The 25,037-nt window shown below is 41.3% G+C and overlaps 2 protein-coding genes across 3 annotated transcripts in view; one reads left to right on the forward strand and one right to left on the reverse strand.

Moving 5' to 3' along the window:
• Positions 1-18,682, forward strand: part of ttc3 (tetratricopeptide repeat domain 3) — a 29,529-nt gene extending 10,847 nt beyond the window's left edge. Inside the window, exons 13-46 of one of the 2 annotated variants that reach the window (XM_086309363.1) lie at positions 129-153; positions 232-295; positions 1,018-1,042; positions 1,887-1,947; positions 2,100-2,187; positions 2,263-2,415; positions 3,827-3,907; positions 4,120-4,229; positions 4,326-4,452; positions 4,529-4,651; positions 4,736-4,837; positions 4,947-5,039; positions 5,132-5,196; positions 5,949-6,079; positions 6,205-6,525; positions 6,645-6,920; positions 7,001-7,044; positions 8,157-8,213; positions 8,304-8,383; positions 8,465-8,620; positions 8,715-9,312; positions 9,418-9,486; positions 9,955-10,098; positions 10,187-10,326; positions 10,425-10,493; positions 10,579-10,675; positions 10,881-10,984; positions 11,622-11,706; positions 15,010-15,123; positions 15,510-15,730; positions 15,849-15,963; positions 16,494-16,625; positions 16,943-17,035; positions 18,029-18,682. In XM_086309363.1, coding sequence (XP_086165489.1) covers positions 129-153; positions 232-295; positions 1,018-1,042; positions 1,887-1,947; positions 2,100-2,187; positions 2,263-2,415; positions 3,827-3,907; positions 4,120-4,229; positions 4,326-4,452; positions 4,529-4,651; positions 4,736-4,837; positions 4,947-5,039; positions 5,132-5,196; positions 5,949-6,079; positions 6,205-6,525; positions 6,645-6,920; positions 7,001-7,044; positions 8,157-8,213; positions 8,304-8,383; positions 8,465-8,620; positions 8,715-9,312; positions 9,418-9,486; positions 9,955-10,098; positions 10,187-10,326; positions 10,425-10,493; positions 10,579-10,675; positions 10,881-10,984; positions 11,622-11,706; positions 15,010-15,123; positions 15,510-15,730; positions 15,849-15,963; positions 16,494-16,625; positions 16,943-17,035; positions 18,029-18,139 — 4,274 coding nt within the window. In that variant the 3' untranslated portion in view covers positions 18,140-18,682. The remainder of the gene's footprint in view (positions 1-128; positions 154-231; positions 296-1,017; positions 1,043-1,886; positions 1,948-2,099; positions 2,188-2,262; positions 2,416-3,826; positions 3,908-4,119; positions 4,230-4,325; positions 4,453-4,528; positions 4,652-4,735; positions 4,838-4,946; positions 5,040-5,131; positions 5,197-5,948; positions 6,080-6,204; positions 6,526-6,644; positions 6,921-7,000; positions 7,045-8,156; positions 8,214-8,303; positions 8,384-8,464; positions 8,621-8,714; positions 9,313-9,417; positions 9,487-9,954; positions 10,099-10,186; positions 10,327-10,424; positions 10,494-10,578; positions 10,676-10,880; positions 10,985-11,621; positions 11,707-15,009; positions 15,124-15,509; positions 15,731-15,848; positions 15,964-16,493; positions 16,626-16,942; positions 17,036-18,028) is intronic. The other variant, XM_086309364.1, reaches the window with a different exon arrangement.
• A 194-nt stretch (positions 18,683-18,876) lies between these two features.
• Positions 18,877-23,985, reverse strand: vps26c (VPS26 endosomal protein sorting factor C). Its single transcript, XM_086309365.1, has 8 exons — positions 23,751-23,985; positions 23,030-23,173; positions 22,349-22,498; positions 21,899-21,979; positions 21,121-21,192; positions 20,861-21,011; positions 20,629-20,781; positions 18,877-19,171 (listed from the first exon to the last, which is right to left on the reverse strand). Exons 1-8 carry the CDS (start codon positions 23,805-23,807, stop codon positions 19,089-19,091), a joined length of 891 nt encoding a protein of 296 aa, XP_086165491.1. The 5' UTR covers positions 23,808-23,985; the 3' UTR covers positions 18,877-19,088.
• Positions 23,986-25,037: the final 1,052 nt, after the last annotated feature.

A 25,037-nucleotide genomic window follows, 5' to 3' on the forward strand; every position in this document is an offset into this window, starting at 1 on the left:
TTTTTGTTTTGTTGTTGAATGTTTCCACTTTTTACCTTCCAATTAAGATCCTGTTATTGGTTTTAGTGAAAAAATAATCTGTCATATCCCTCCAAATTCAAACTGATATTTCTGTTCTCTGATTTCAGCTGGACCACTAGAGCAAGGTCAAAGGTATGTATGTGCTTTGTGCATTTGGTAATAACCGCTAGTAAAATTCTTATTTCATGCAGTTTTATTTTTTCTTCACAGTTTAAGACTCGGCCTCGTGACACCATCTCATAAGAGTCATCCAGCTGCCAGCCCGTCCCCAAAGGTTTGTAACGCATCATTTGAGGTTGTCAGTAAAGCAGAATAATAAATTAGTTTGTTAGGTAAGGATAAGATTTTTAAGTATTTTTGTCGAAATATTAAGTGAATTAAATCTTTAATAGAGTGGTTTAATTGATAAACGATTAATAGTAATTCTGATAATCCAGTTTTCAATCAGAAATGCTGAACAAAACCTTAATTCAGGTTCTTTTTTGTATTTTGTAATCAAACTTTAGTTTTCAGTCTGTTTGTCTAAGATAAAAGGGGAAATGTCAAAATATTGATATTTTAATACAGAAGAGCTTATATGTGAAAGAAAAATGGAAGTGGCAAGAAAGAATGAGTAACAGTATTTGTAATGTTTATTTGTTTTTTTTCTTTCAATTAAGTTTTTGTTTTAAGCGTTTACATTTAAGTTGACTTTGATTTCGGTTTTTGTTTCAGTTTCTTATTTCAGTGTTCTGTTTCTTTCCTTTTTTTTAATTCTACGATTGATTATTAATTCCTTTTTATGCATATTTGTAAATGTATATGTATTGATAACTATGGTCTCATGATCTTCAGCTATAGATGTTCTTTGGTATCGATTTAAATTTTAATGGTGGTGGTTTTAAAAGAACATTCAGATGATGAAAATTTGCAGCTTTAGTTTTGTCACATTTTAAAAGTATGACTCATGTTTTGTTGCTTAATTTTAGAGTTGATATTTTATTTGTGTGTTAACAGGTAGTAAACATGGACAAGCAAACAAGTGAGTGTGTTTTCATCCGTTTGGTTTTTATCTTTCATCATATAGTTGCACTTTCCAGTATGGAAAACTAACCCTTTGAGGCTCTGAGGCTTATTTTGAAGTTTATTGCTAAATTGCCACATGACATGAATATGTATGATGACCATGAAGTGATACAAATTTAGGCTTATTTGCAGTTGATGACATGAATAGAATCAAATTTGAGTTGCTGTGAATTCAGATATTTGTTGTTCAAATCAGTGAAACCCATCAGCTGTGATTCTGACAGACTGTTGATTAACTCCTGACAGCACTCACAATCAGAAATTGAGGCCTTTTTGATGGTGTTCGAGGGCAGCTGGCTCAACTTGGCTTTAAAAAAAAACTTGGAGAAAAGTGAAGAAAGTTACAGGACCGTTTGGTCACTTTTATAAATGTTTTGATATCTGGAATATAGTTATATCTCTTCTTGTTGCTGTTACTCAGCTGCTCAAACATAACTGCATTCACATGAGTAAATCAAGGTGAAACTTTGCTTCCTCTTAGGAGGATCAGAAATCAGATTAGGCTTTACTTGAGTAACAATTGAATATATTCCTTATTTAACATAAACTGGGCCTTGCTGCAGCCACTCGGTCCATATTCTGGCTGAAACAAACTTGTTGACTCCCTTTCTGTCCCTGTCAGTTTAAAGCAGTCTGAGGCACTGAGCTCTGGGACTCAGAGATTACCTGTATAAACACTGATGGCCTTAGTTAGAATTTTGTATGTTTAATATGAACTTTGTAAGAGTTTGTGTGTGTAAGATAGGAAATTTGGAAAAAGCAGAAAAGGTCCACTTTAAAGTCTGATATTCTCTCCCAAGGAAAAACTGAAAGGACTCCACAGAAGAACAGCAACAGTAAAGACCTTAAACCATCTAAAAGGTTGGTGAAAACACTACTATTAATAACCCATAAAAACTGTCTCACTTTTCTACCACAACCTTTGGCTCCATTGGACAGTACTGTCAAGCACAGAAAAACAACTTCAGCAGGGGAAATGTTTAAGCATAATTTAAAACTTTTGTGTTCTGAAGCGAGCCGCTTTCAAAGAGTGAAAAGGGAGAGTCCAACGCCACAGCAAAGAAGAAATCAAAGAGCAAAACTAGTCATCCTGGAAAACAGGTAAGTTTCTCACATTTAGCACTGCTTCAAAGTCATCAGCAGTACCGTTACATAAAGTGGCCATCCTCTGTTCAGAGCCAGGTAGTGGTTGACGGTAAAGCCGACAGATTGAAAGAGTTCAGATCTCTGGTGGAAGATGCTCACACTGCAATGGCTGACCTCCGTACCCGCAACGCAGAGCAGGCCTTCAGCAGGGCGCTGACCTTACTGGAAACTGTAACAACCAAGGTAATATTAGTTCTTACTGTGGCTAAACTAAAGTATGCTAAAGGCTAAAGTATGAATCCCAATGAACTCCAAATACAAAAAAATGTGTCAATAGTTTTAGTTTGTCTGCAGATTTGCAGTGTTGTGTACAAATTTTCGTTTTTTCCACATTTCTCACACCATCATCATCATCATCATCATCATCATCATCATCATCATCATCATCATCATCATCGTTTATTTGTATAGCACTTTACGAACACACCAGGCAGACCAAAGTGCTGAACAACACAGATCAAAACAACAACCAAATTAAAAATACCATAAAATCATTACATACAATAAAATAAATAAGAAGGTGTCAGTTTCCTACAGAGTTAAAAGCCAGGGAATAAAAATAGGTTTTCAATCTGGACTTAAAGACCTTCACTGATGACGCTTGTCTAATTTGGAGGGGAAGGTTATTCCAGAGCATCGGAGCCGCAATTGAAAAGGCACGGTCTCCTCTGCATTTCAGCCGCAACTTAGGGACCGACAGCAGCAGCTGCTCAGCTGAACGGAGCGAGCGAGGAGGAACATGTGGCTTCAGCAAATCAGATAAATAGACAGGAGCCAGACCATTTAAAGATTTAAAAACCAATAAAAGGACTTTAAAACGAATCCTAAATTCAATGGGAAGCCAATGCAAGGAAGCCAGAACCGGAGCGATGTGATCGAATTTCCTACTACCGGTTAAAAATCGCACCGCCGCATTTTGCACTAACTGCAGGCGTGACTACACTGATCCTTTCTAGAGATGATGACATAACACTGAAACGAAACTTAACTGGATTATTTGTCTTTATGTACATAGCACTCTTCATACGCACATACAGACCAAAGTCCGTCAAAGTGCAAGATTTTAAAAAAGAAAAAAAGGATGGCAGTAAATAAAATCTTGCAGAAAACTTTGAGAAATATTTTTGTCTTTGTAAAAGTCAGAAAAATTAAAAGATCTGGCCTAAGATGTAAATTGAGGATAATAAATGTTTTTTATCTTTTTTTTTTTTTTTTTTTTTTTAAAATTGGGATTAAAAATGAAAAGTTTCTGTTTGAAATTAGGTCGAGGTTCTTAGATCTTGCCCCAGTGAGTTGTTCACTGTGGTTAATTGCTGATTTAGAGCAGGGAGCCTATTCTGGCGAGTCACTTCCTTCCTCTTCTACCATGCTTCCTCTCACTTTTCATTATAAACAATTTAAGAAGAAGAAAAACCCAATAGGAACCTGTGAGATTATTCAACTCTTCTTGTGAGGAAGAAACTAAGTTTCTGCTCCCCTAAGCTGTACAAACAATTACTTTTGAAGCACTAAGTAAAGGTTTTAATCTTAATCCTTTTAGGTGATTTACAGTTTCAACAGAATAATTAATGTCCTTTCTTCTCCTTCTTCTCAGGAACTTGGACTTTCAACAATAGATGAGCTGTTGTTACTGTTTGGCCATGCGTCAGCCCTGATACAGATCGGCCGGCCGGAGGTAAGTTTTAAGCAAAGTGGTCAAATTTTATTTTTTGTCAGAAGCACAACTCTGCACCAGGGACTACAGCTAAGTCACCGTACATCCTTGTTGCAAAAAGAAGTCCTGATTGATAGATAAAGCAGTTAAGGCAGGAAATATTTTCAGTAGCAAAGTGGAACAAGGTGGACTTTGTTGCATTCACTTCATATGTGGTTGTCGTTCATATGTAGGAACTGACAGGAGCAGAAAAACTGCTGGAGAAGATCAAATCATACGACGAGAGGACGTTTCAGTGTCTAGTTTACTACGCCTTTGGCAAGCTATATCTCAGGGAGAACAGGTACACAACTAACATCAGTTAACAGCAGTTTTGCCACTGATTCTGACTTTTGGATTTTCAAACTGTACAATGTGTGGATTCTTCTGCTTCTGGCAGGTTTGCAGTAGCTCTGGAGCAGTTTTTAGATTCCCTGCAGATGGTCAAGAATCAAATAACACCTGGTAAACTCACCTGGCCTTTGACAAAAGAGATTGTCAAAGAAACACAGCCAGACTGTTTCAAGGTGAGTCTCAGGTGCTTTATATTTTAACAAATGTGTGATGTGAATCAAGCATTGCTCATGTTTTCTTTCGTTTTAGGAAATTCTGGAAGATGCTATAGAGTTGTGCAAGTTTCCTCCCCTTCCTGATGCCATTTGTCGCCTTGACAAATGTCTTTGCCCAGTGAAAGCTGAAATCTACTTTACTGACCCAGATTTTAAAGTAAACAGCATCCAGTCAATTTTTCACAGTTTAAAGAAAGATAGAAAAGATGGAAACCATAATGTTTTTTTCTACTTTATGAAGGGCTTCATTCGGATATGCTGCTGTGAGGACTGCACAGTTGAATATCACGTCACATGTTGGAAGACCCTGAAAGCATCAGCCTTCTCAGAAAAGAGTGAAAAGGTGAATTTAGACCTTGTTACATCATCCTTCTGTGTATTCTGTTGCTTTCTTGTTATCATGAAGCTACAATTTCCAGCTGTGAACAAACCTACTTGTTTTTGTGTTGCAGGATTTGCTGCAAGAAGCTTGTTTGACTCCAGACTGCATCGGTCAGATCTGTAGTATAACAATCTTTTGTCCGACGGGCGTGGTGAAGTGTAAGGTGAGAGGCGAAAGCTCTTTGAGGGGGTGGCGTAGAAACTCTGGTCATGAGTCACAGAGTTGTTGTTGACTTGAGTTCTTCTGTCTTTTCAGTTTGAAGCTGCAGTCCCCAAACCGCAGACTGTGAAGAAGCCAAAGGTGAATCAGAAATGTACAAGGTGAGGCTGAAGTTACAGAGTTCATTCTAGATGTTTGTGAACTTAAGAAAAAATTAACAACTATGTAGCTACTAGCTAATAATTACCAGCTAGATGTTCTGGTTATTTCACACTCTTGCTTATACTTTAGTGTCAGCAGCTGTTTTGGCTGTAGCAGGGACTCGGTAACTCCCTCTTGAATTTATAAAGTGACAGTGTGTCCGTCTCACACCTACAAGCAGCTGACTCCTCTGCATGCCTGTCCTGTGTGTTCACTTAAAGCCAAGCTCAAAGATTTCCCTGACCAGTAAGGGCTTTTAAACACCCAAATTGCAATGACTGCCAAAGATGCTCGTTCAGTCACGTGTGAGACCGATGTGCTGATTTGTTTTTTCTGACATTCTTAAAATTTGCGTCACAGTATCTGCAGAGCTCTTCTATTTCAAACGGCTCAGCTACAAAGTGTGATTCAGTGTAGGAGTTACAAGTTAAGTGTGTCTACTAAAAAAATCTTGGACAGGTTTGAGTCTCAGTGAACACTGGCCGTCGCCAGTATTTTTATTATTTTGTGTTTAACACTTGGCCTGATGTTCACACGCACAATGAAATTCCAGTGAATGCATCAGGGACTACTCGGAGTTGATTCTCTCTCCTAGAATACTTCAACAAGCAGATCGGAGAACCTGGGGATCGAACCATGACCGGAGTTTTATGATTCACATTCACGTGCAGCTGCTTTCTGAAAATCTGTACTACTTCTTGCTGTTTTTCAGTCTGAAGAAGTTCAAATCAAAGGAGGAGCACAAGCTAAGGAGGAAGCAGCATAAAGTGTCTTTTCAGGATAAGGAGGATAAGCAGATTCTGCAGCAGCAGCAAGACTCGGCAGCTCCGAGTCAGCAGAAAGGTGCCTCCTGTAGCTTTTGTTAAAATTTTTGTTAAAAAGGTTTCCTTTAGTTAGAATTTAACATTTTGACTTTTCTCAACCCAAACACTTGTTGATTCACCTTTTGTCTGTTTCCCTTGTTTCAGTCTGGTTAGTGTACAGAGATCGAGTTCTTCTGCAGATCAACCAGAATGTGGAGCTTCTGAGGGGGGAGAATGGCCTCCATATTTCTGTTCTCTTCAGCAGTCTGAAACCCTGGTTGGAGCTGGACTTTGCTAGGGGGAACCAGCTAGCTGGAAGGATGCTGAACTGGCAGCAGGAGCAGCTAGAGACTTTAGGACAAGTTGCTGAGCTGCTGCTGGAGAGGAACAACCGGGTTTTGGCTCGTGTATTTATCCAGGAGCTCAGTAGCTGTGTGAACATAAATCCCAAACTCAGCAATTGGGCGCACCGGCTCAATGATGGAGGTTGGTGTTTATCCACTTAATCTGATACTCTGAAATACGTGTCAGAAGAGTTTCTGTTGCATTACAAGTGGCTTTTTAAGGTATTCATACTGTTAAATGGATTACTGTTTCTTCTGCAGGTCTGAATGCTGCCCAGAGCTTCATTGAACGCTACGCAGGACGCTTGGAGCAACTGGACTTGTCTCTTCTGCTAAAATTTGGACCTTTGCAGGATATGATTATAGAGAAGCTGGGCACGAGCCCGGAGTTATTTTCAAGCATTGGCTTAACTGTGACTGAATACCTTAAACAGGCCCCGCCACATGACATGAGGCTCTTTATCTGGACTATGGACGAGCATAGGGATGAGTATGTCTCCTGCCACACTATTCTGGATGAATATTTTGATATGTTGGGTGAGTATTTTGAGCTCGACTAACTTTTGATTGGGAGAGCCTTCATTTTACCTCATGATTTTATTTTGTTTGTTTTTCAGATGGGCATTGTTCGGTCTTAAAAAAGTCAGATGAAAGTCAAAATGTAAGGTTTTTGGAAATCTAAAATATATCTGGCTGCAGGTCTATAAACTTAAAGGATTAGTTTGACGTTTTCAGAAATACACTGGTGGTGAGGAAAGTACTAAAACTATATTTTAGGGTGTTTTGAACAAGGTGAGAGTGGGAAGGAAAAACTCCTTTTTAGCAGGAAGAAACCTCTGGCAGTACCAGGCTCAGGGAGGGGCAAACATTTGCCATGACCAGTTGGAGTTGAGGGGAGGGTAAATGGGACAAAAGGCCTGTTTGTCCTCTGCCTAAAACAGTACATTTGAGCTCCTCCCCTTTGAACCTGATTTATTCTGATTGGCTACCCCTCCCAAACTGAAGGTTTAAACAGCAGATGGGACTCGTGTGTGTGTGTGTGTGTGTGTGTGAGAGACCGATATTAAGGAGGTCTTTACTTAGTACTATCACCATAGATGATTTAGAGCAGGGATTAGTTGTGGATTCTCAAAATGAGCACACAAGGACTTTTCGCCATAAGCCTCATATACACATTAATATAAACTTTTTCTTTTCTAAACCTTTGAGTGCTTTCTAACTATCACACACACTCAATTGGAGGCACGGTTGAGTAATGGCTGCCACAACGTTCCTTTTGTCCCGTCTCCTTTCCCTTACCTCCAGTTGTACATGGCAGATGGCTGCCCCTCCCCGAGCGTGATTCTGCCAGAGGTTTCTTCCTATTAAAAGGGAGTTTTTCCTTTTCTCTATTGCCAAGTGGTTGCTCATTTTTGGGGTTTTCTCTCTGTTATTGTAGGGTCTTTATCTTACAATATAAAGTGCCTCGAGGCGGCTGTTGTTATCATTCGGCTTTGTATAAATAAAATTGAATTGAATTGGGAGCACATTTGTAGTAGTACAATTAAGTATTTACCTGGTCATAGGTAAATGCTGCATTTAAAGAGGTAAATACAGCACTTTATTGGAAGTCTTGGCTGAAACCTTCAACTTGGTTTGTCCACACAAGTAATTTCCTCAAATGTCAAACTATTCCTTTTAAAGTGAACTGATTTTTCTCAGTAACAAACATGGAGTAGACAACACCAAACTGGAGCTTTAGTTTTATGCTCATCACACTTGTTCTTCCTTCAGAATTCTCCTATCAAAGCTAAGAGTCGAGGCCGGAAAAAGAAACAGAAAGAGCCAAAGGTCAGAGGTTGCAATATTAGTTGTTGCATGTAAGAGGAATTAATTTATGCAGCGTCACACTAAAATGTTTCTTCCTTGTTTTCCTCTCAGGGTGTTATTGTTTTGTCTGGGATGAGAAGTGTTAATCCAAGGGATGAGTGGGACCAAGAGTTTTTTGAAGATGATTCTTTGTAAGTTCCTTTGTCTTCATGGACATGCAGAGACTGTTTTAGCTGAAACTTGTTGGTAACAATCAAGCTTTCTGTCTACAGATCATTCCTTGACACGCTCGATTCGTTCACTGTGCCGAGCCACCTTCGAGACCAAGTGGCGGAATTTGAGGATCAGTATGACAGCAGGAGACACAGAAGTCACTATAAACATATTTTGGACAACAACCCTGACTCAACAAAAGAGAGTTTGTATGAGTAAGTGCAAACACATTAAAGAGGTTACATTTACGCTTTCTTATGTGAGCATATGTAAGTGCGAGTAATATTTGGACTGTCTGTCCCCCTGCAGCTACTTTGCTCAGATCTTGGACGAACATGGTGCCCTGGTAGCTGAAGACCCTCTGCTGGTGGGTGAACTTGAAAATTTCCCTTCTGAGGCTAAGCGAAAGATCGAAGCAGCTGGGGGCTTCGAGCCGTTTCTCCTGGACTCCCTTCGCTTCATAAAGATCGGGAGGTGTATTGGCCTGGCGAAGCATGCAGTGTCCCTGCAGCAGGCTGAACGTGGAGCCAGCCTGGACGATCTGGACGAAATAGCTGATCTGGACGATAACTCTGAATCTCCTGTTTTGTATACAGGCGATGAAACTAGTTTCACAAGCTATATGCATGACTATTCATCTGCACAGACTGAAGGCTATACAGTGCTCCCAAATCCTTATGCATCTGGTTTTCAGCCCCTATACCAGCCAGTGATTGGGTCCTACTTTGCTTGGAGTAACGGTGATGATCAGGAGCCAGACAATAACTTTTCACCCAATGGCTACGAGGATCTGTATCTTGATCCCTCTGAGTTTAACCGTGGAGTTTGGGAAACTAATGCAACTTTGGGGACATCGGTGACAACCAATGAGATCTTTTTGAGCCATGCAAGCCATGCAGCAGTGCAGGTCAACACCAACACATTTGTTTCTTTTAATTAACTAAGTGGAATATGTACATAAATACACACTGCTATGTGTCTGTCTGAAATGTTGTGTTTGCTGTGGCCTCAGACATGCCAGGAGGCCATGAGGAGTGTAGCGGTGAATACGGAGCTTCATGAGGGCTTTGAGAAATCCCAGGTCAGTCACAGTTTTTCCCATAAAAGGAAAGCCTCCAGCAATGTGATTCATAGCAAGTATTTTGTTAGTGGAGTTTTATTTACTGAAGCTTAAAATATTCAGTAACACTTTACAATATGGCTAAGACTAAGAGCGTAAATCCCCTGTAATTAAATGTAATTTTGAGGTATATTTATAAATAATAATAGACAAATATTTAAAGGTAAGTACACTAGAAAACAAGACAGTTGTTACAGAAAACAAAGAAATAAATAATTATACTGTGAGTAAATATAATTAATAATAATAATAGTAGTAGTAGTCTTATCTACTGCACAAATTATAAGTGCTTAACATCTGTTCCAGTCTCGCACTGAGAGAGACTATAAGTCACTGTACTTGCATGGATTCAATGTAAAATATGAAGATTTACTAGTGTTACTTCAGTATTTACAGTAAGTTGTCGTTTACTGTTCATATTTTCTCCAGGGTGACATCAACAAGCAAGAGAAGAGCAACAGGTCGCTGGAGCAGCAGATCAAGAAAATGACAAATGACAAAGTAAATGTAGGCGAGAGAGAAGACGTCGTTTTACTACAGGAGGAAGTGCAGAAGATCACAGCCAATATTCAAGTAATTTCAATACATTTGACATTTACAAATGTCATTAGCTGAAACTTAACGTGTCTGTATTTTAATTAATAATTTCTCTCTCATCAAGGTAACCAATAAGGAGCTGACGCTGTTCCAGCAGAAGCTAGAGGATGAGGTGAAGAAGGACCAGAAGGAGAAGAAAGCCAATCAGGAAGCACTGAGGTCCCTAAAGCAGGAGATAGAAGAACTGTTGGAGCAACAAGGGAGGTAAGACTTTAAATCTTATCTTAAATCATTCTCTGTGTCGTGGCTGCTCTTACATTAATCTCTAAATTTCCTCAATTTTGTGGTCTTTTTATTTGTAGACTTGCCCAAAGCATCCAGGAGAAGAAAACCAGCTATGAAGCCAAGCTGAATGATTTCTTGGAGCTAAGGTAAGACAGGACAATGAAACTTAAAGTGAAAGTTTCTTTTTCTTCTTTTTTTTTAAGATTCTCTCTCACCTTTTTTTCCCTCCAGTAATCAGTTAGCAGCTGAAAAGATGAGTCTGGAGGATGAGATCAAACGATGTAAAGCCTTGATTAGCTCGGCCACCAGGAGGTCTCACACAGCTCTGGTATTGCCTACACTTTGATACATCTTATTTCTGACTACATATGTTGATGTTTTTCAAGTCCCTCACAGCTCTCTTTTAGCAACAAGAAATGTTTATTTTAATGCATTATTTATTGCTGGTAGAGGTTTTTTTGGGGGCACGTTGTTGACTCAAAAACTGACTTGAAATAATGATGACCAATCCTCCGCTTGTGTTACTTCACCAGCTGTCGCTAATGGAGAGCAGTCGGGATCAGAGCTTGCACGGCCTCTACAAAGAGCTGGCAGACGCCAAGGCTTTGCTGAACAAACTGGATGAAGCACTACACAGGTAAGAGCAGGAAAGAGTACGCGTCAGCCAAGTCATTTAAGAAACGGAACTAATGCCTCATAGCAGCCTGAGTTGGCCTCGAAACGTTGAAGTGCTTTTGCTGTTTTTAAAGTACCAAAAGTAATCTGTAGCAAGACACTGAGTAAAATCTGCTCAGTCAAACAATGCATGTAATTAAGTAAAGTAACAAAAGGGACTATACTATATTGTGTTTAAAGGTCCAGTGTTTGCAAAAATTAATTAAGTCTGCAGCACTCTTTTATTTTTTGCATGCACCAGATGAAAATTACTTTTTAAAATTTCTTTATGAAGCTTTTCGCAGCAGTGATGTGAGTTAAAAAGAATGGGAATTTGTTCCTGTTCAAACTAAATGGATTTTCTTTAAAGCACTGGAGTGAGGTAGGGCTATGTCTGGTGCCATAAGACCAGACTGCATGCCGGCCTGGTATGCACTCCTACACCGTCATTTTACTGAGCCAGTGAAGAGTGGTTGGCTCTGCCTCGGTGAGCTGAATCTTATTAAGGTCTTGGTGCTTTGGGAATGTGAATATTCCCAGTGGCCGGTGTTGATGTTGGAATGGACCGGATATAGCTCAGATGTTTTCAGGCTTATGTGTGATATCTGACTTCTTTGCAGATTCCCAAATCAAGACCTGGAAGCAGCGAGAAACAGCTGCAGAGACCAGATCAAAGAAGTGGAAAAGAGAATCTCCACTGCTGAGGTACAAGAACCCTTCAGATCAGACGTATGTTTGTGGCGCAGGTGTAAGATCGGGCAGCTTCATAAGCAGCAGGACTCGACAAAGATTTTGCATATAACTGCGATACTAAACTCAGGCCTCATACAGTCATTTAGAAAAATGTCTCCATCAAATGTTTAGCTGTCATTGCTTGAGAGGTCTTCAGTCCTGCCCATCACCTCTATGGGTGGACTGAATTTAACGCAGCAGCTTATATTTTACCTGTGTGGAGAGATCACCGTATGACATCCCACACCTTATGACACTCCAGAACAGCCTGATAAAATAAAACCACGCACAGTCAGTCTGTCTTTAAAAGAATCAGAATCAGAAAGGGTTTTATTGCCAAATGTTGAGCAGGTTTACAAGTGCAAACATACTGTCATAAATTACGCTTAAATAGACATGAAAATAAAAATAAGAATTAAAAGTGCTAAGTAGATAGATATATACATGAGTGCAGGTGGTGATCAGTGCCAAACATGGAACGATGCAGTGAACACAGCGTAGGGTCATGTGTTAGTGGTGGGAACAGTCATACGGTTATTGTTCATGTGTCCAACAGCAGAGGGGAAGAAACTGTTCTTATAGCGAGAGGTTCTGGTGCGAATGTACCGGAGCCTCCTGCCTGAGGGGAGCAGGTCAAACAGACTGTGTCCAGGGTGAGAAGGGTCAGCTGAGATCCGAGCTGCACGCCCCAGTGTCCTGAAGGTGTACAGGTCCTGCAGAGATGGGAGTCTGCAGCCAATCACCTTCTCAGCAGAACGCACAACATGCTGCAGTCTCTGTTTGTCCCTGACAGTGGCTCCAGCGTACCACACGGTGATGGAGGAGGTGAGGATGGACTCGATGATTGCGGTGTAGAATTGCATCATCGTCCGTGTTGGCAGGTTGAATTTCTTCAGCTGCCTCAGGAAGTACATCCTCTGCTGGGCTTTCTTAATGACGGAGGTGATGGTGGGCTCCCACTTCAGGTCCTGGGTGATGGTGGTACCCAGGAAGCGGAATGAGTCCACAGAGGTGATGGGGGTGTCAGTCAGGATGATGGGGGGGGGGGGGAGTGGGGCTGTGTGCTTCCTAAAGTCCACAATAATCTCCACTGTCTTCTGGGCATTCAGCACCATGTTGTTGTGGCTGCACCAGGACACCAGACGTTCAACCTCCCTCCTGTAGGCAGACTCATCCCCGTCCGAGATGAGTCCAATAACGGTGGTGTCATCTGCAAACTTGATTAGCTTCACAGACTGGTGGGTGGAGGTGCAGCAGTTGGTGTACAGGGAGAAGAGCAGAGGAGAAAGAACACAGCCCTGAGGGGAGCCGGTGCTGATGGTCCAGGAGTCCGAGACATTCTTTCCCAGCCTCACATGCTGCTTCCTGTCCGTCAGGAAGTCAGTGATCCACCGGCAGATGGGATCAGGCACATTCATCTGGGAAAGCTTGTCTCGGAGATGGTCTGGAAGGATGGTGTTGAAGGCAGAGCTGAAGTCCACAAACAGGATCCTGGCGTAGGTTCCTGGGGAGTCCAGATGCTGCAGGATGAAGTGTAGGGCCATGTTGATGGCGTCATCTACAGACCTGTTGGCTCTGTATGCAAACTGCAGGGGGTCCAGGAGGGGGGCCGTGAGGGTCTTGAGATAGGAGAGAACCAGGCGCTCAAATGACTTCATGACCACAGATGTCAGAGCCACGGGTCTGTAGTCATTTAGTCCAGTGATCCTAGGTTTCTTGGGGACAGGGATTATGGTAGAGGACTTGAAGCAGGCAGGCACGTGACATGCCTGCAGTGAGGAGTTGAAAATGCCAGAAAACACTGGGGCCAGCTCGTTTGCACAGTGTCTGAGGGTGGCAGGAGACACACCGTCTGGGCCGGGAGCTTTTCAAGCATTCAGACTCTTAAACTGCTTCCTCACATCTGCTTCATGAATATGAAGAGTTGTGGTGGGAGGAGGTGGTGTGAAATCCTCTTTTGTGTGGGGTGAGGAGGGGGGTGTTGTAGGTGAAGTGTTTGAAGGTGGTGATGGCTCTGTGGAGGGGGGAGAGGTGGGGGAATGAGTGTCCAAAGTGTCTCTATTGTTGGGGCCGTTGGAGGTGTGAAGGCTGCCTGATGGCTCGTCAAAACGGCAGTAGAAGTCGTTAAGGGTGTTGGCTAAGAGCAAGTCATCAGTGGAGTGGGGGGTTTTAGGCTTGTAGTTGGCGATATTCCTAAAACCTTTCCACACAGAGGCCGAGTCATTCTCTGAGATCTGCTGCTGCATCTTCTCAGAGTGCTGATGTTTGGCAATGTCCACTTCCTTAGTGAACCTGTACTTGGCCTCTCTGTAGCAGTCCCTATCTCCGCTTCTGAACGCCTTTCTCTTTTCCAGCCACAGCTTTTTGAGTTTAGGAGTAAACCAGGGTTTGTCATTGTTATAACTCACCCTGGTGCGTGATGGCACAATGCTGTCCTCACAGAAGTGGATATAGGAGGTGACAGTGTCCGTAAACTCGTCCAAGCTGTTAGAAGCAGCCTTCATTGTGTCCCAGTCTGTAGACTCCAAACACGTGCGAAGCTCCTCCACAGCCTCGTTGCTCCACAGTTTTTTGGTCCTCACGACAGGTTTGGAGAGCTTCAGCCTCTGTCTGTACGCGGGGATTAGGTGGATCATGACGTGGTCAGAAAGTCCGAGTGAAGCGCGGGGCACCGCACGATAGGCCCCGCTGATCGTGCTGTAACAGTGGTCTAATGTCCTCTCCTCTCTGGTCGGGCATTTAATATACTGCTTGTATTTGGGAAGCTCATGGCTCAGGTTGGCTTTGTTAAAGTCCCCAAGAGCAATGATGAGAGAGTCCGGGAATGTCCGCTCCATGTGCAGTATCTGCTCCGCGAGTGCGCACTGAGCTGCCTGCGCATCCGCATCTGGCGGGATGTAAACAGCGGCCAGGATGAATGAAGCAAACTCCCGCGGAGAATAAAACTGTTTGCAGTGAATAAAAAGGTATTCCAGAGAGGAAGAGCAGTGCTGAGCAATCACTGTTACATCTGTGCACCAGCCACTATTAATGTAGAAGCAGACACCTCCACCTTTGGTCTTACCAGAGAGAGAGGCCTGCCGGTCCGCGTGCAGCAGATGAAAGCCCTCCAGCTTGAGCGCGCAGTCCGGGATGTCCTCACAGAGCCACGACTCCGTAAAACATAAGACACAGGAGGAGGCAAAATATACATAATCTGATATCATTTGACCGTCTGCATGTTTATGAGAGGCTCTGCATGGATGTTGTGACATTTTGTCTCCACGCGGTCCACAGCGGCAGTACCAGGATCAGATGGATCAGGTGAACACCGGCAGGCCAGTCACTGAGATGCATGCGGTCAACAGCCATCCTGAACCTGCAGCTGCTCCAGTAAAACCAGTACAAAAAGTTAGTTTACTCACAGCACTCAGAGCTTTCTCTCTAGGATATATATTTTAAAAATTAAATTACACACTCAGCTGAGCTTTATTTATATCAATAACTTGGGCTGATCACATGAGCAGCTTTGCAGCTGTATGTGTATTATGTTGATTTATTCTTCATTTATTATAAATTCTCTTTAGCTTTTGTGCATCAAATAGAAGTCAAAAATAGTTTGCTTCCTTTGCACTGAATGAGACAGCATTTATTTACTTCATATTTATTACACATTCAGCTAACAGTCAGATGGTGAACTGGATAAAGGGCTGAACGTCCTGATCAGGATCTCTCTGTTAGCTCACTTGTAACATTACATTTCTAACTCTTCCTACTCTTCTGTGTGGATGTTCCAGCTTTCTGCAACAGCCAAAGAGTTTACTCTTCAGTCTTCAGCTCAGGCCTCACGCGGCACTCCTCCACCCATCCACCACTCTGCTCCCCCTGCGGCTGAGGCACCGGCCCCGCCCTCTCAGCACAAACATCCAATCAGGACATCGGAGCCAGGACAGCAGCCAAACACAGTGTTCGGCAAAGCCATGGAGACGTTGTCCACCATGTTCCCTGACTATACAAGGTAACACTGGAGCAGCTGTTTAAAAAGAAAAGTGTCATCCTCCTGCTGCAGACTCACATTTAGACCATAGTGTTCAAACCCACTTAATAAAATGTATTAACTGTGTTTGTGTGCTCAGGTCGGAGTTGATGAAGTTTGTTCAGGAGCTGCGTTCATCCAGCGGTGGAAGTTTTAGCAGCATGTCTTTACAGGATGTAGTCGGAGGTGTGACCCAACTGATCCTGGACCATCAGGTAGACGCATTCTTAAAGTGGTTTTAAGGGTTTGCAGTGAGGTTCCTGGTCGAAGCTCAAATTGGGAGATGATGCAAATACTGGGTTCAGACTACACCATATCTGTCCAATTATGGACTGATCTGTTGTCTAAACCAATGGTATATTTGGACCATCATGATGCCCTGATAGAAAGACTAGCATCTCAAAATTGTTGGACTGTTCTGACCAATGTGAGTAAGGATAACGGCTTCTGGCAAATGAAGGAACAACACAAGAGAAGGAGAGCTGAATAATAGAATAATTTCAGTCATTATGGTTACATAATCGAGTGTGATGCATCAGGAATGAGAATTACCACCTCCAGCTCTGAGGTCATGGTTCTCAGCCAGAAGAGGGTGGCCTGTTCACACTTTTTAAAACTAACCAGTAAAAAGCATATTGCAGTCTACTTTATCACACAGGTCCCGTCTCAGGTGACTGATACCAGGATTTGCGGAGGCTTGCAGAAAGTATTTTCTTGACTATTTGACTTCATTTCTTCCTCTCAGGAGAGGTTTAACTCGACCAGATCCAGCGTTCTGGGTCGTAGGAGTCCAGCTCAGTGTGCTACCCCTCCGTTGATAAACCCAGCACCGGTGTGGCAGCCAATCGGACAACAGAGAGTCAGAAGTTCCAACGCTGTGAGTCCAAAAATCATCATTTAGTAGTGTTCAAGTTTGAAGCTGCACATTTTCATCATTTCACTGTTAGTGTTGTTTTCCTGCTGTCAACTTGCAGTGCTGTTGTAAGCCTTGATCAGAGTTGTAACTCATTTCTAGTGACCAGTAAATCTTCGAATTTACTTTAAAAAAATCGATTCCTTTGAGCAAACATCAAACAAAAGGAGTGCATTTATTGAGAACTAGTTTCATTTGCTAATTAATACAGCCTGGTATGTGCAGCATTGATAGGGTTGGGTGAGCGTTTAGCAGGGCCTGACTGTGCATGTCGATTGCAGCTGAACATGGAGGATCCCTGCATCATCTGTCATGACGAAATGAGCCCGGATGACACCTGCGTGCTGGAGTGCAGACACAGCTTCCATAATGAGGTGAGCAGCGATACCAGAGACTCACGGTAAACTGTTGGGTCTAAGGTGTGGAACAAGCAAGGTGCAAAATATGGCAGCAGATAAATAGTTGAGTTTTGCTTGGAGAGATTTGTAGCACAGTATCTGTGTGGCAGCCACAACAGGAGCTATTTTCCTTAGTGTTTAGAAAAAGGTAGGGTACCTCAGTGCTTCCTTTATTGCCTCCTTTAGCAGAGGACACACTGCTGGCTACAGGACGTCAAACCCAAAGGTTAACTATGAGCATAATGCATCTTCTTATCAAGTTATTTCCTTGTGTTAAAAGCTTATTTACATATAAAAACCTGTTAAAGTGAATTTTAAGGTCTGTCATGAGTTAGTCGGCATTAGTTACATCCTTTGTAGTACTGCCAACATTGGTGTTATCATTAATTAAGCTTGAATAGAGGCAGGGTTACAAGCTGGATAAGCAACATGTCCTTTTTCTTTATAGTCTGTTTATTCTTGTTTATTTAAAATCCAGACGTTGGTTATTAACTAATATTTTCTCTCATGTGGCCTATGAAAGTTGTTGTAGTCCATCTTCAGGACATTCTCAACTTCTGAAGTATTGAGGAGTCTTGTGTCTTGAGTGGAGAAGCACTGTGCTTCTTTTCCTAGCCCTGAGGAATTTTCCTCCACATCATTTTCCACTGAGGTCAAGGAAAAGAAGGCAACTAGAGGATGGTGTAACCATGTTCTGCACAGGCGCTGGGATATTAACCCACAAAGAAAGAGGGCTGCTGCTAAATCATGTGAACTGCATGATTTTCACTTCATCAATTGGTTGTAATATTGTGGCTGCACTATTGTGGCTGCACAATGTAATACGAGCTAAGCTTGGTTTTGTTTTTATAAAAAGGCCTAGGAAATGGAAGAAAGCGTTAACACCACACACTGGATTTTTAGTGAAAAGCATCCAGATGTGGCGTCTGGTCTAGTTTCAGGCTTTAAAGTGCTGTTTTCTGTGTTCAGTGCATCAGATCGTGGCTGAAGGAGCAGAGCACCTGTCCAACCTGCAGGACTCACGCCCTGCTGCCAGAAGATTTCCCCATGCTGACTGGCCGGAGACGTCCAGCTCCATGAAGTCTTAACCTTGCTTCCTCTCACTACTCATGTGTACGCTTTTATCTTTTTGCTTTTCTTATTGCATTAAAATCTAAAAAGGCTTTTGACTTTTCTTTTTTTTTTTTTAAATGAAAGGTTTCATGTAATTGAAAGAAATAACTGTTCCGTGTTTTTTTGCTTGGGATTATTTTATGGTGGCTAAATTTGCCATAAAACAAGGGTTATTTTAGATTTTGTGGACAGCTGCTGAGACTCCTGCAGCTGGTGAATGAGGAAGTCCCGGTAAATCCACAATGTGCCGCTTTCACTTGATTAAACAAGTCTTCATCTGTGAGCTTCAGAGCAGCTACCAGGGTGAATGTTTGGGATTTTTCTTTTTTAAATTTCTCTATTTTTATCTTCGTGCAAAGCTGTGCTAACCAAATGCTGGTTATGTCTTTCTTATGTGACTTCTGGAAATAAAATAAGAGGAAAGTGTTGGTTTGGACTCAGAAATGCTGACATTAGAGCTGAAACACACTAGCTGTACTGGAAAAAAAAACATTAAAGTTATAAAACCCACTTGCATTCTGACTGACTCATTTAATCAAGCTGTACTCTCAGATGACTTCTGCTGCAGCTCTGAGGTTTTCAGGACTAGACCCACAGAGCTGCAGCTGACTGGATGTCAGCTGGACTTCTAAACCACCAGGTCCTGAAAGAACAGTCCCTGTGATGCTGCACATCCTTAAAAAAAACAACTTGGAAATATGAAATAGTTTCAAAAGAGAAATTTATTAAACTGAAATAAAACTTTAAAAAGAAAAGAGTTTGGTCACATTAACATGATGTATTATTAGGGAGGTCTCTGAAGGTTTGAATAATTTCTCCAGCTTCAGTTGCATGTTGAAGAATCTGTTCAGGCAGACGAGTTTGTTGCAGGATGAGAAGTGTGAAGGTCTCTGAGCTTCTCTCAGAAATGATAAGTTCAGAGTCTGCACAGCTTCAGAGGAAAGTTCTCTGTGATCAGGTGATCATCATGGAGCACGACGACAACGTTGACTTCAAACTCTGAAGGAAAGAAACACTCATGATCGCACTGCACAGAGAAGTTTTTGTTTTATCAAGAGCATGTCAAATTTAAGTTGGGGTTTCATTGAGTTCTCCACAGTAGCACATAATGTCCTAACTCCTGGCAGCAGTGAGGACTTTTTCCTTTAGATCTGATATTTGTTTACAACTGCGTCCTGCAGAACAGCCAACAATAACACTAATGTCTCACCTACCTGATCATCATTTGAGGGGCAGAAACAATTAATGACAGAGGCCTCTGTATAATATTCACCCCCATGTTCACTGAAAAAGAAGCCTCCTGTTCTAATTTTCTTTAATGTAAGCATTTTATATGCCAACTACCTGAACACTGATGCCACAGTAGAACAGTGGGTAGCACTGTCACCACACAGAAAGGTGGTTTACTGTTTGAAACCCAGCTAGAGCCTTTCAGTCTGGAGTTTGCATCCCTCAGTGCTACCTGGGTTAACTGGTGATTCCAAATTGGTTGTGGACATGAATAAAGTGTGACTTGTAGTCTAAAGCACTGTACAAATGCCAGTCCAGTCCAATAAATCTCATCCTGCAGATTAACTATGATTTTAGAATGCAGGCCATAGTCCTTGTTTAGCTCCACCTGCTGCAGATGGAGACTGACATGGTCGTGATCCTGTCTGAACATGGAAGCAGAAGTCAAAATGCCCTGAAATTCTGTTTTATCAAGAGACTTCTAGATGGGGGAAAAAATGTTTTTCCAGTGGCAGAAAAAGATAGTATACAAAATCAGAAAGCTGTGGAAACTGGTTATCAGTGTATACAATAAAACAGCAAAAACAAGAACATAAAACACCCCATAGTGAGGTTCAACTGTTAGTGGGTTTATAACAAAGTGGAGCGATTTGCAGCGGTGTAAAGAGGTGGAGACCAGCTCTCTGGAGAAATGAATAGCACTTCTCTATCTGGCAATCTGATGGATCAGACTGAATTTGGCAGTTGCCATGAAAACGGTATCACTGCACTGTGCCAAGTGTAAAGTTCGGTGGAGGGGGGATTATTATGCAGGGCTGTTTTTCAGGAGTTCGGCCCCTTTAGTTCAAGTGAAAGGACCTCTTAATGATCATCATATTAAACCCCCTAAATGAAGAATGGGACATCACTCAAGTTCATATTAATGTGAAGGCAGACAAATGAATAACTTTGGCAATATAGTGTGTCTCTTTGTGATGAGTGTTTTATATTGTTTTAATGTCATCATTGTAAATAACATGAGCAAACACTCTCTAGATCTGAAAAGATTTAAACATTCAAAGTAAGAACTTGTGGTTAAAAATGCTAAACTATAATAAAATTAGTCTGCTGAACTTTCAAAATAAGAGCCACAGGCTTGTTAACCAGTAAGTCTAGTAAATAAAAAACTAAAATGAGCCTTGGAGTAAATTGTTTGTGTGAGAATCACAGGAATGGATTTTACTGACCGACTTTGAAGTTTGTTGTCTCCAGCGTGGGGCAGGTGAACAGTCTGGGGAAGATCATATAGATGGGGATGGCGAGGCTGTGGCAGACGTCACCTTCAGCTATCTGGATGTTCTGGATCTCTGTGGCGTCTCTGGCGTAACCCTCAGCGCAGCCTGAACACAGCAGATGCTCATAAAACCTTGGGCCTTGCCCAATGAAAGTTAGACTGATTGCCTCACAGCGTGCACTTACCGCAGGTCTCCACCCGTACCAGCTGCAGTTCAATACTCTTTATGGGGACGTCCGAGTTTTCCACCACCACCTCTCCAGTAAGCGGCAGGCTGATCACGCAGTTGGTGGCATCTAAATGTCCTCGGATGAGAAACTTGGGAAGTGAATTTTTCTGAAAACACAAAGCAAGTTCATCCATTGAGAAGAGCTTTAAACTTTAAGAAATCAAGCAAAAAAATAAAAATAAAATAAAAATGAAGAGATTTAACACGTCTTCTGACCTCGCGGCTCTGCAGAGTGTCCGGAGTGATGGTGAAGTTCACCGGTGTGGGGATGACTTTAGATTTCTGAGGCTGGAAGTCAAACAGAAAATGATGTGACACAGTTTAACAAAGCTGAAGAAAAGATAACTTTTCAACAAAATCAGGAGGTGAGGAAACAGAGAAGTCTTTTTTTAGATGCAGATACTTTCTTCCTTAAAACAAACAAACAAAACAAAACAAAAGACAACCTGAGCACAGATTTTACAGGAGCTACAGAGCATTGGTGAGCATTAAAAAGGTTAAATTAGCTTTTTTTTTTTTTAATGTAAATAAGTCTGTAACAACAAGTGAGTGGCACAAAAATGAGAGAAACTAATTGTTGGTATAAATGTCGTTTCTTTTGTGGCTACCAATATGTCAATTTTATAGAAACAAAATATCATCATCCAGCTGCTTTTAAATGACTCAGTATAGTCCTAAAAAAAGTCCCGTTAATACAGTGATTCCCAAAGCACGGACTACTGCCCCCTGGTGCACTGAGAGAGCGCTGCAGGTGAGCCAATGAAAGTTTATTATGATTTAAAAAAGTTAGAAATGACAATCAAATATTTATGATTAAATATTCAAAGGTAATTCTGATCCATAAAAGTGTTATTAAATAATTTATTTACCATATTTGACCTGATATGTTTTATTACCTATCAGTGATGGAAACAGGGTAAAATGGAAAAGGTTTGCTGTAAGCTTATTCACACACAGCAGATCAGATAACAATAACCAGGTGTGTTTCACTCACCTGGCAGTGCACGATGAATTCGCAGCTCCTGCTCAAATCTTTGGCCAGCAGGGAGCGCTTCATGTCACAGCGGAGGGTGTACTGAGGAGTGAACAGAAAGGTTTAAAGCCAGGATGCCACGACATTATACTCTTTACAAGGTTTACTTAAAAGAAGCATGGCAGCGTGATGTCTTAAAGATATGTAGGAGTCTGTCCATTCTTTGAACTGAATCTGGTGAGGTTCATTAAAGGGACAAAACTTTTTTTACCCATGTGAATCTTTGTAAAGCTGACGACGATGCATGATATTTTCCCTCCAAGTGTCCAGTCACTGAGTTAAATGTCTGTTTCGAAGGTCCAGAGCTATAAAAACGCATGTTCTTCTTTCTTTTGTCTGGACCAAACAAACTGCACTGCTGCCCTGAAAGCAACAGAAAACCCTGACATACACCATGTTCTTCACACTCACTTGAATGTTGACAAAGACTCCGTGGTAGGTCTCGTACAGCACTTTGTTGCCTTTGGTGTGCAGAGGGAACTCAAAGGGAATCTCAGTCTTTCCTCCAGGGATTTTTCCAGCCTTGGCCACTTCAATGTTACTGCTGATCAGCTGGATGGGCTGCAACATGTTTCAATGTGATTATTATTAGGAACAATTGACTAGCAGTTAGTCTGACCTAGCAGTCAAACATTTTAAACCAGGAGTTCAATGATTATAAACGTATAAAGTGAAACTTGTATCCTGTAGGTAAAATATAACACAAAATCAATGACAGATAAACACTATTTGATGAAAAGTAAGGACTCAAACAGTAAAACAATGGGTTAAACAGTTTATGTCGCTTATTAAGAGTCTGTTAATTATATTTTGAATTAATTAAACGTTTACTTAATACAATATTTCAAAACAAAAGGCATGACTGATGCTTATAATAGTCTTGTTTTGTTTGAAAGTTCAGCTCAGGTAAATAAAACTTCTGGATGATTAATTTATGATGATTTTATTTACTTTTTTCTTGTTTTTTTTTAAATACTTCTGTCTCATATTTATGCTGGTGAAACTTCTTTGTCAAATGGTAAAGGAAATGACCCTTTTACTAGTCTTTATCTCCACTCAAAGTGATTTTAAAACAATATCTTAGACGTTCACCTTGACAGAGTTGTAGAAAGCCTCAAAGACACCGACACTCTTGGAACTCAGCTGCAGATTCACGACTCCCTCCATGCTCAGAGAGATGCCATGATGCTGCAGTGCCTCCTTACAAACCAGCAGGATGACACCAGCCACTGTTTCCTGCACACCAAGCAACACGGATGAGCTACAGTCTATCAGTTTTTTTTAATATACACAGTCCCACATTATCAAAGGCTCAAAAACAATTGGTCAAACTAAGATCATTTTAGCAACATTTTGCCGAATCTGATGGAGAACACAACCATAAACACTTCACAGTTCATCTTCCTGCTTCTATCAGCAGTCACATGATCATACCCATACCATAACTATCTCCATCATTGCTGGAACTGCTTGGCAGTCAAATGTCCAGTTACTTTTGGCTTCTAAAAATGTAGATGCACTTATATTTTCCATCACAAACTACGATGTTATGTGTATATATCTGATCAATCTGTGAGGATTTCTGTGGCGAACCTCACAACAGACACATTTCGCCGTCACACCGACAGTCAGGTGCCCGATCGTGTGACGCCGGCGACTGGTAGCTAAATAACTAGCTCGGGTTGTTACAGTACATTGGTTTAGTAGCAGTTACATAGCTACATTATTCATAAATAAAGAAAAATACTGTATTATTAACGTTAGCTGACGAGGTTGCAGAAGCTGCTGGTGCTAGCTAGCTGTGGCAACTTACCCCTTCTAGATAAACTTTGTTTGCTCTTTTCAGCCTTATATCCAACGTGACGCTCATTTCTGATCATTACACGGCACACAGTCAGTTAAAAAAATGCTACCCCCTCTCCGGCCTCCACCTTACTAATCAAAACACACACACTAAAAGCGCTAATTTTCACATCTGTTAGCCGAGTTCATGTTCCGTTTTGGACTAACAACAACACCGTATCCGGTCGGTCCGATCCTTCACAATAAAGCGACAACACGAAAGATGATGGGGATTTCCGGTCCAAATGATTCAAAGTAAAAACCGAAACAATCTAAAGGGAGAGAAATAATTTACAAAAGGGTAAAAAACAAACAAACTTGAAAACAACGTTAAACTCTATGGAGCACTCTCCATGAAACAAAAACACTGTCTTCATAGCTTTGCTGGTGCCTGGAGAGAAAAAAAGATTTTGGTTTTGTGTGCTCAGGTCTGTTTTTGCAGCTTGCGTAGAACAGTACAGTGGAGGTGACCCACCAACTGGTACTGGAGCATATCGGGATGTCTTAAAGTGACATCACTTCAGACTAATATTGAGATAAATTACTTTCATGGTTTTGTGTGTTAGCCAATCACCAACATATATGTTGAATATTTGTAGACCTGGACACATTTTCTTTAATCCAGCAGCAACTGAACTAGATATGCTAAATTTGTGCATTTATTTATGTATTTTTTTTTTAATGTAAATTGGTGTTTAACAGTGTTTACCTTTTTGTTGCTTCTTATTTTGGAAATTTTAAAGTCACTTTTAGATTTTACCACTAGATGGCTACATTGGGCTACTTTACACAAAACAAATACATAAAAATCTTATCTTTACGTTTAGATTTTAATTGTTCAGAATGAGATATATGAGGTTGTCCCTTGTTTTTTGATTTGATGCACTTGTAACAGGTGTTATTGTGCGGATATTGTCAATATTCTGTACAAACCAAACAATTAAAGTCCGTTATTGAAAATTTAATATCTCTCAAATCTCAAAGTTATGTAATTCTGAATGAGGTTACACGTTTTATTTGTTTTATATAAATCCCCTTTTATACCACAAACATCCATCTTCTTGCGCTTATCTGGGGCCAGGTTGCAAGGGCAGCAGCCTAAGCAGAGAAGCACAGACTTTCCTCTACCCAGTCACTTCCTCCGGCTTATCCTGTGGAGCACTGCAAGCTGAAAGATATAATCTCTCAAGTGAGTCCTGGGAAAACTAAAAGCAAAAAGGTTAAGAAAAAGAAGAAAAGGCAGGAACTAGACCTCATG

The sequence above is a fragment of the Aulonocara sp. 'chitande type north' Nkhata Bay genome, linkage group LG10, assembly GCF_057382095.1.
Source record: "Aulonocara sp. 'chitande type north' Nkhata Bay isolate Kocher_YH1m ecotype deep benthic linkage group LG10, A_spYH_male_GT1.1, whole genome shotgun sequence".
Lineage (NCBI taxonomy): Eukaryota > Metazoa > Chordata > Actinopteri > Cichliformes > Cichlidae > Aulonocara > Aulonocara sp. 'chitande type north' Nkhata Bay.

Excerpts from the sequence above, each read along its gene's own strand:
- vps26c (XM_086309365.1), bottom strand. The coding sequence starts at position 23,807 with ATGAGCGTCACGTTGGATATAAGGCTGAAAAGAGCAAACAAAGTTTAT. Across the intron at positions 21,193-21,898 it reads AATTCATCGTGCACTGCCAG|CCTCAGAAATCTAAAGTCAT; the intron begins GTGAGTGAAACA and ends TTTGACTTCCAG. Across the intron at positions 21,012-21,120 it reads ACACTCTGCAGAGCCGCGAG|AAAAATTCACTTCCCAAGTT; the intron begins GTCAGAAGACGT and ends TTGTGTTTTCAG.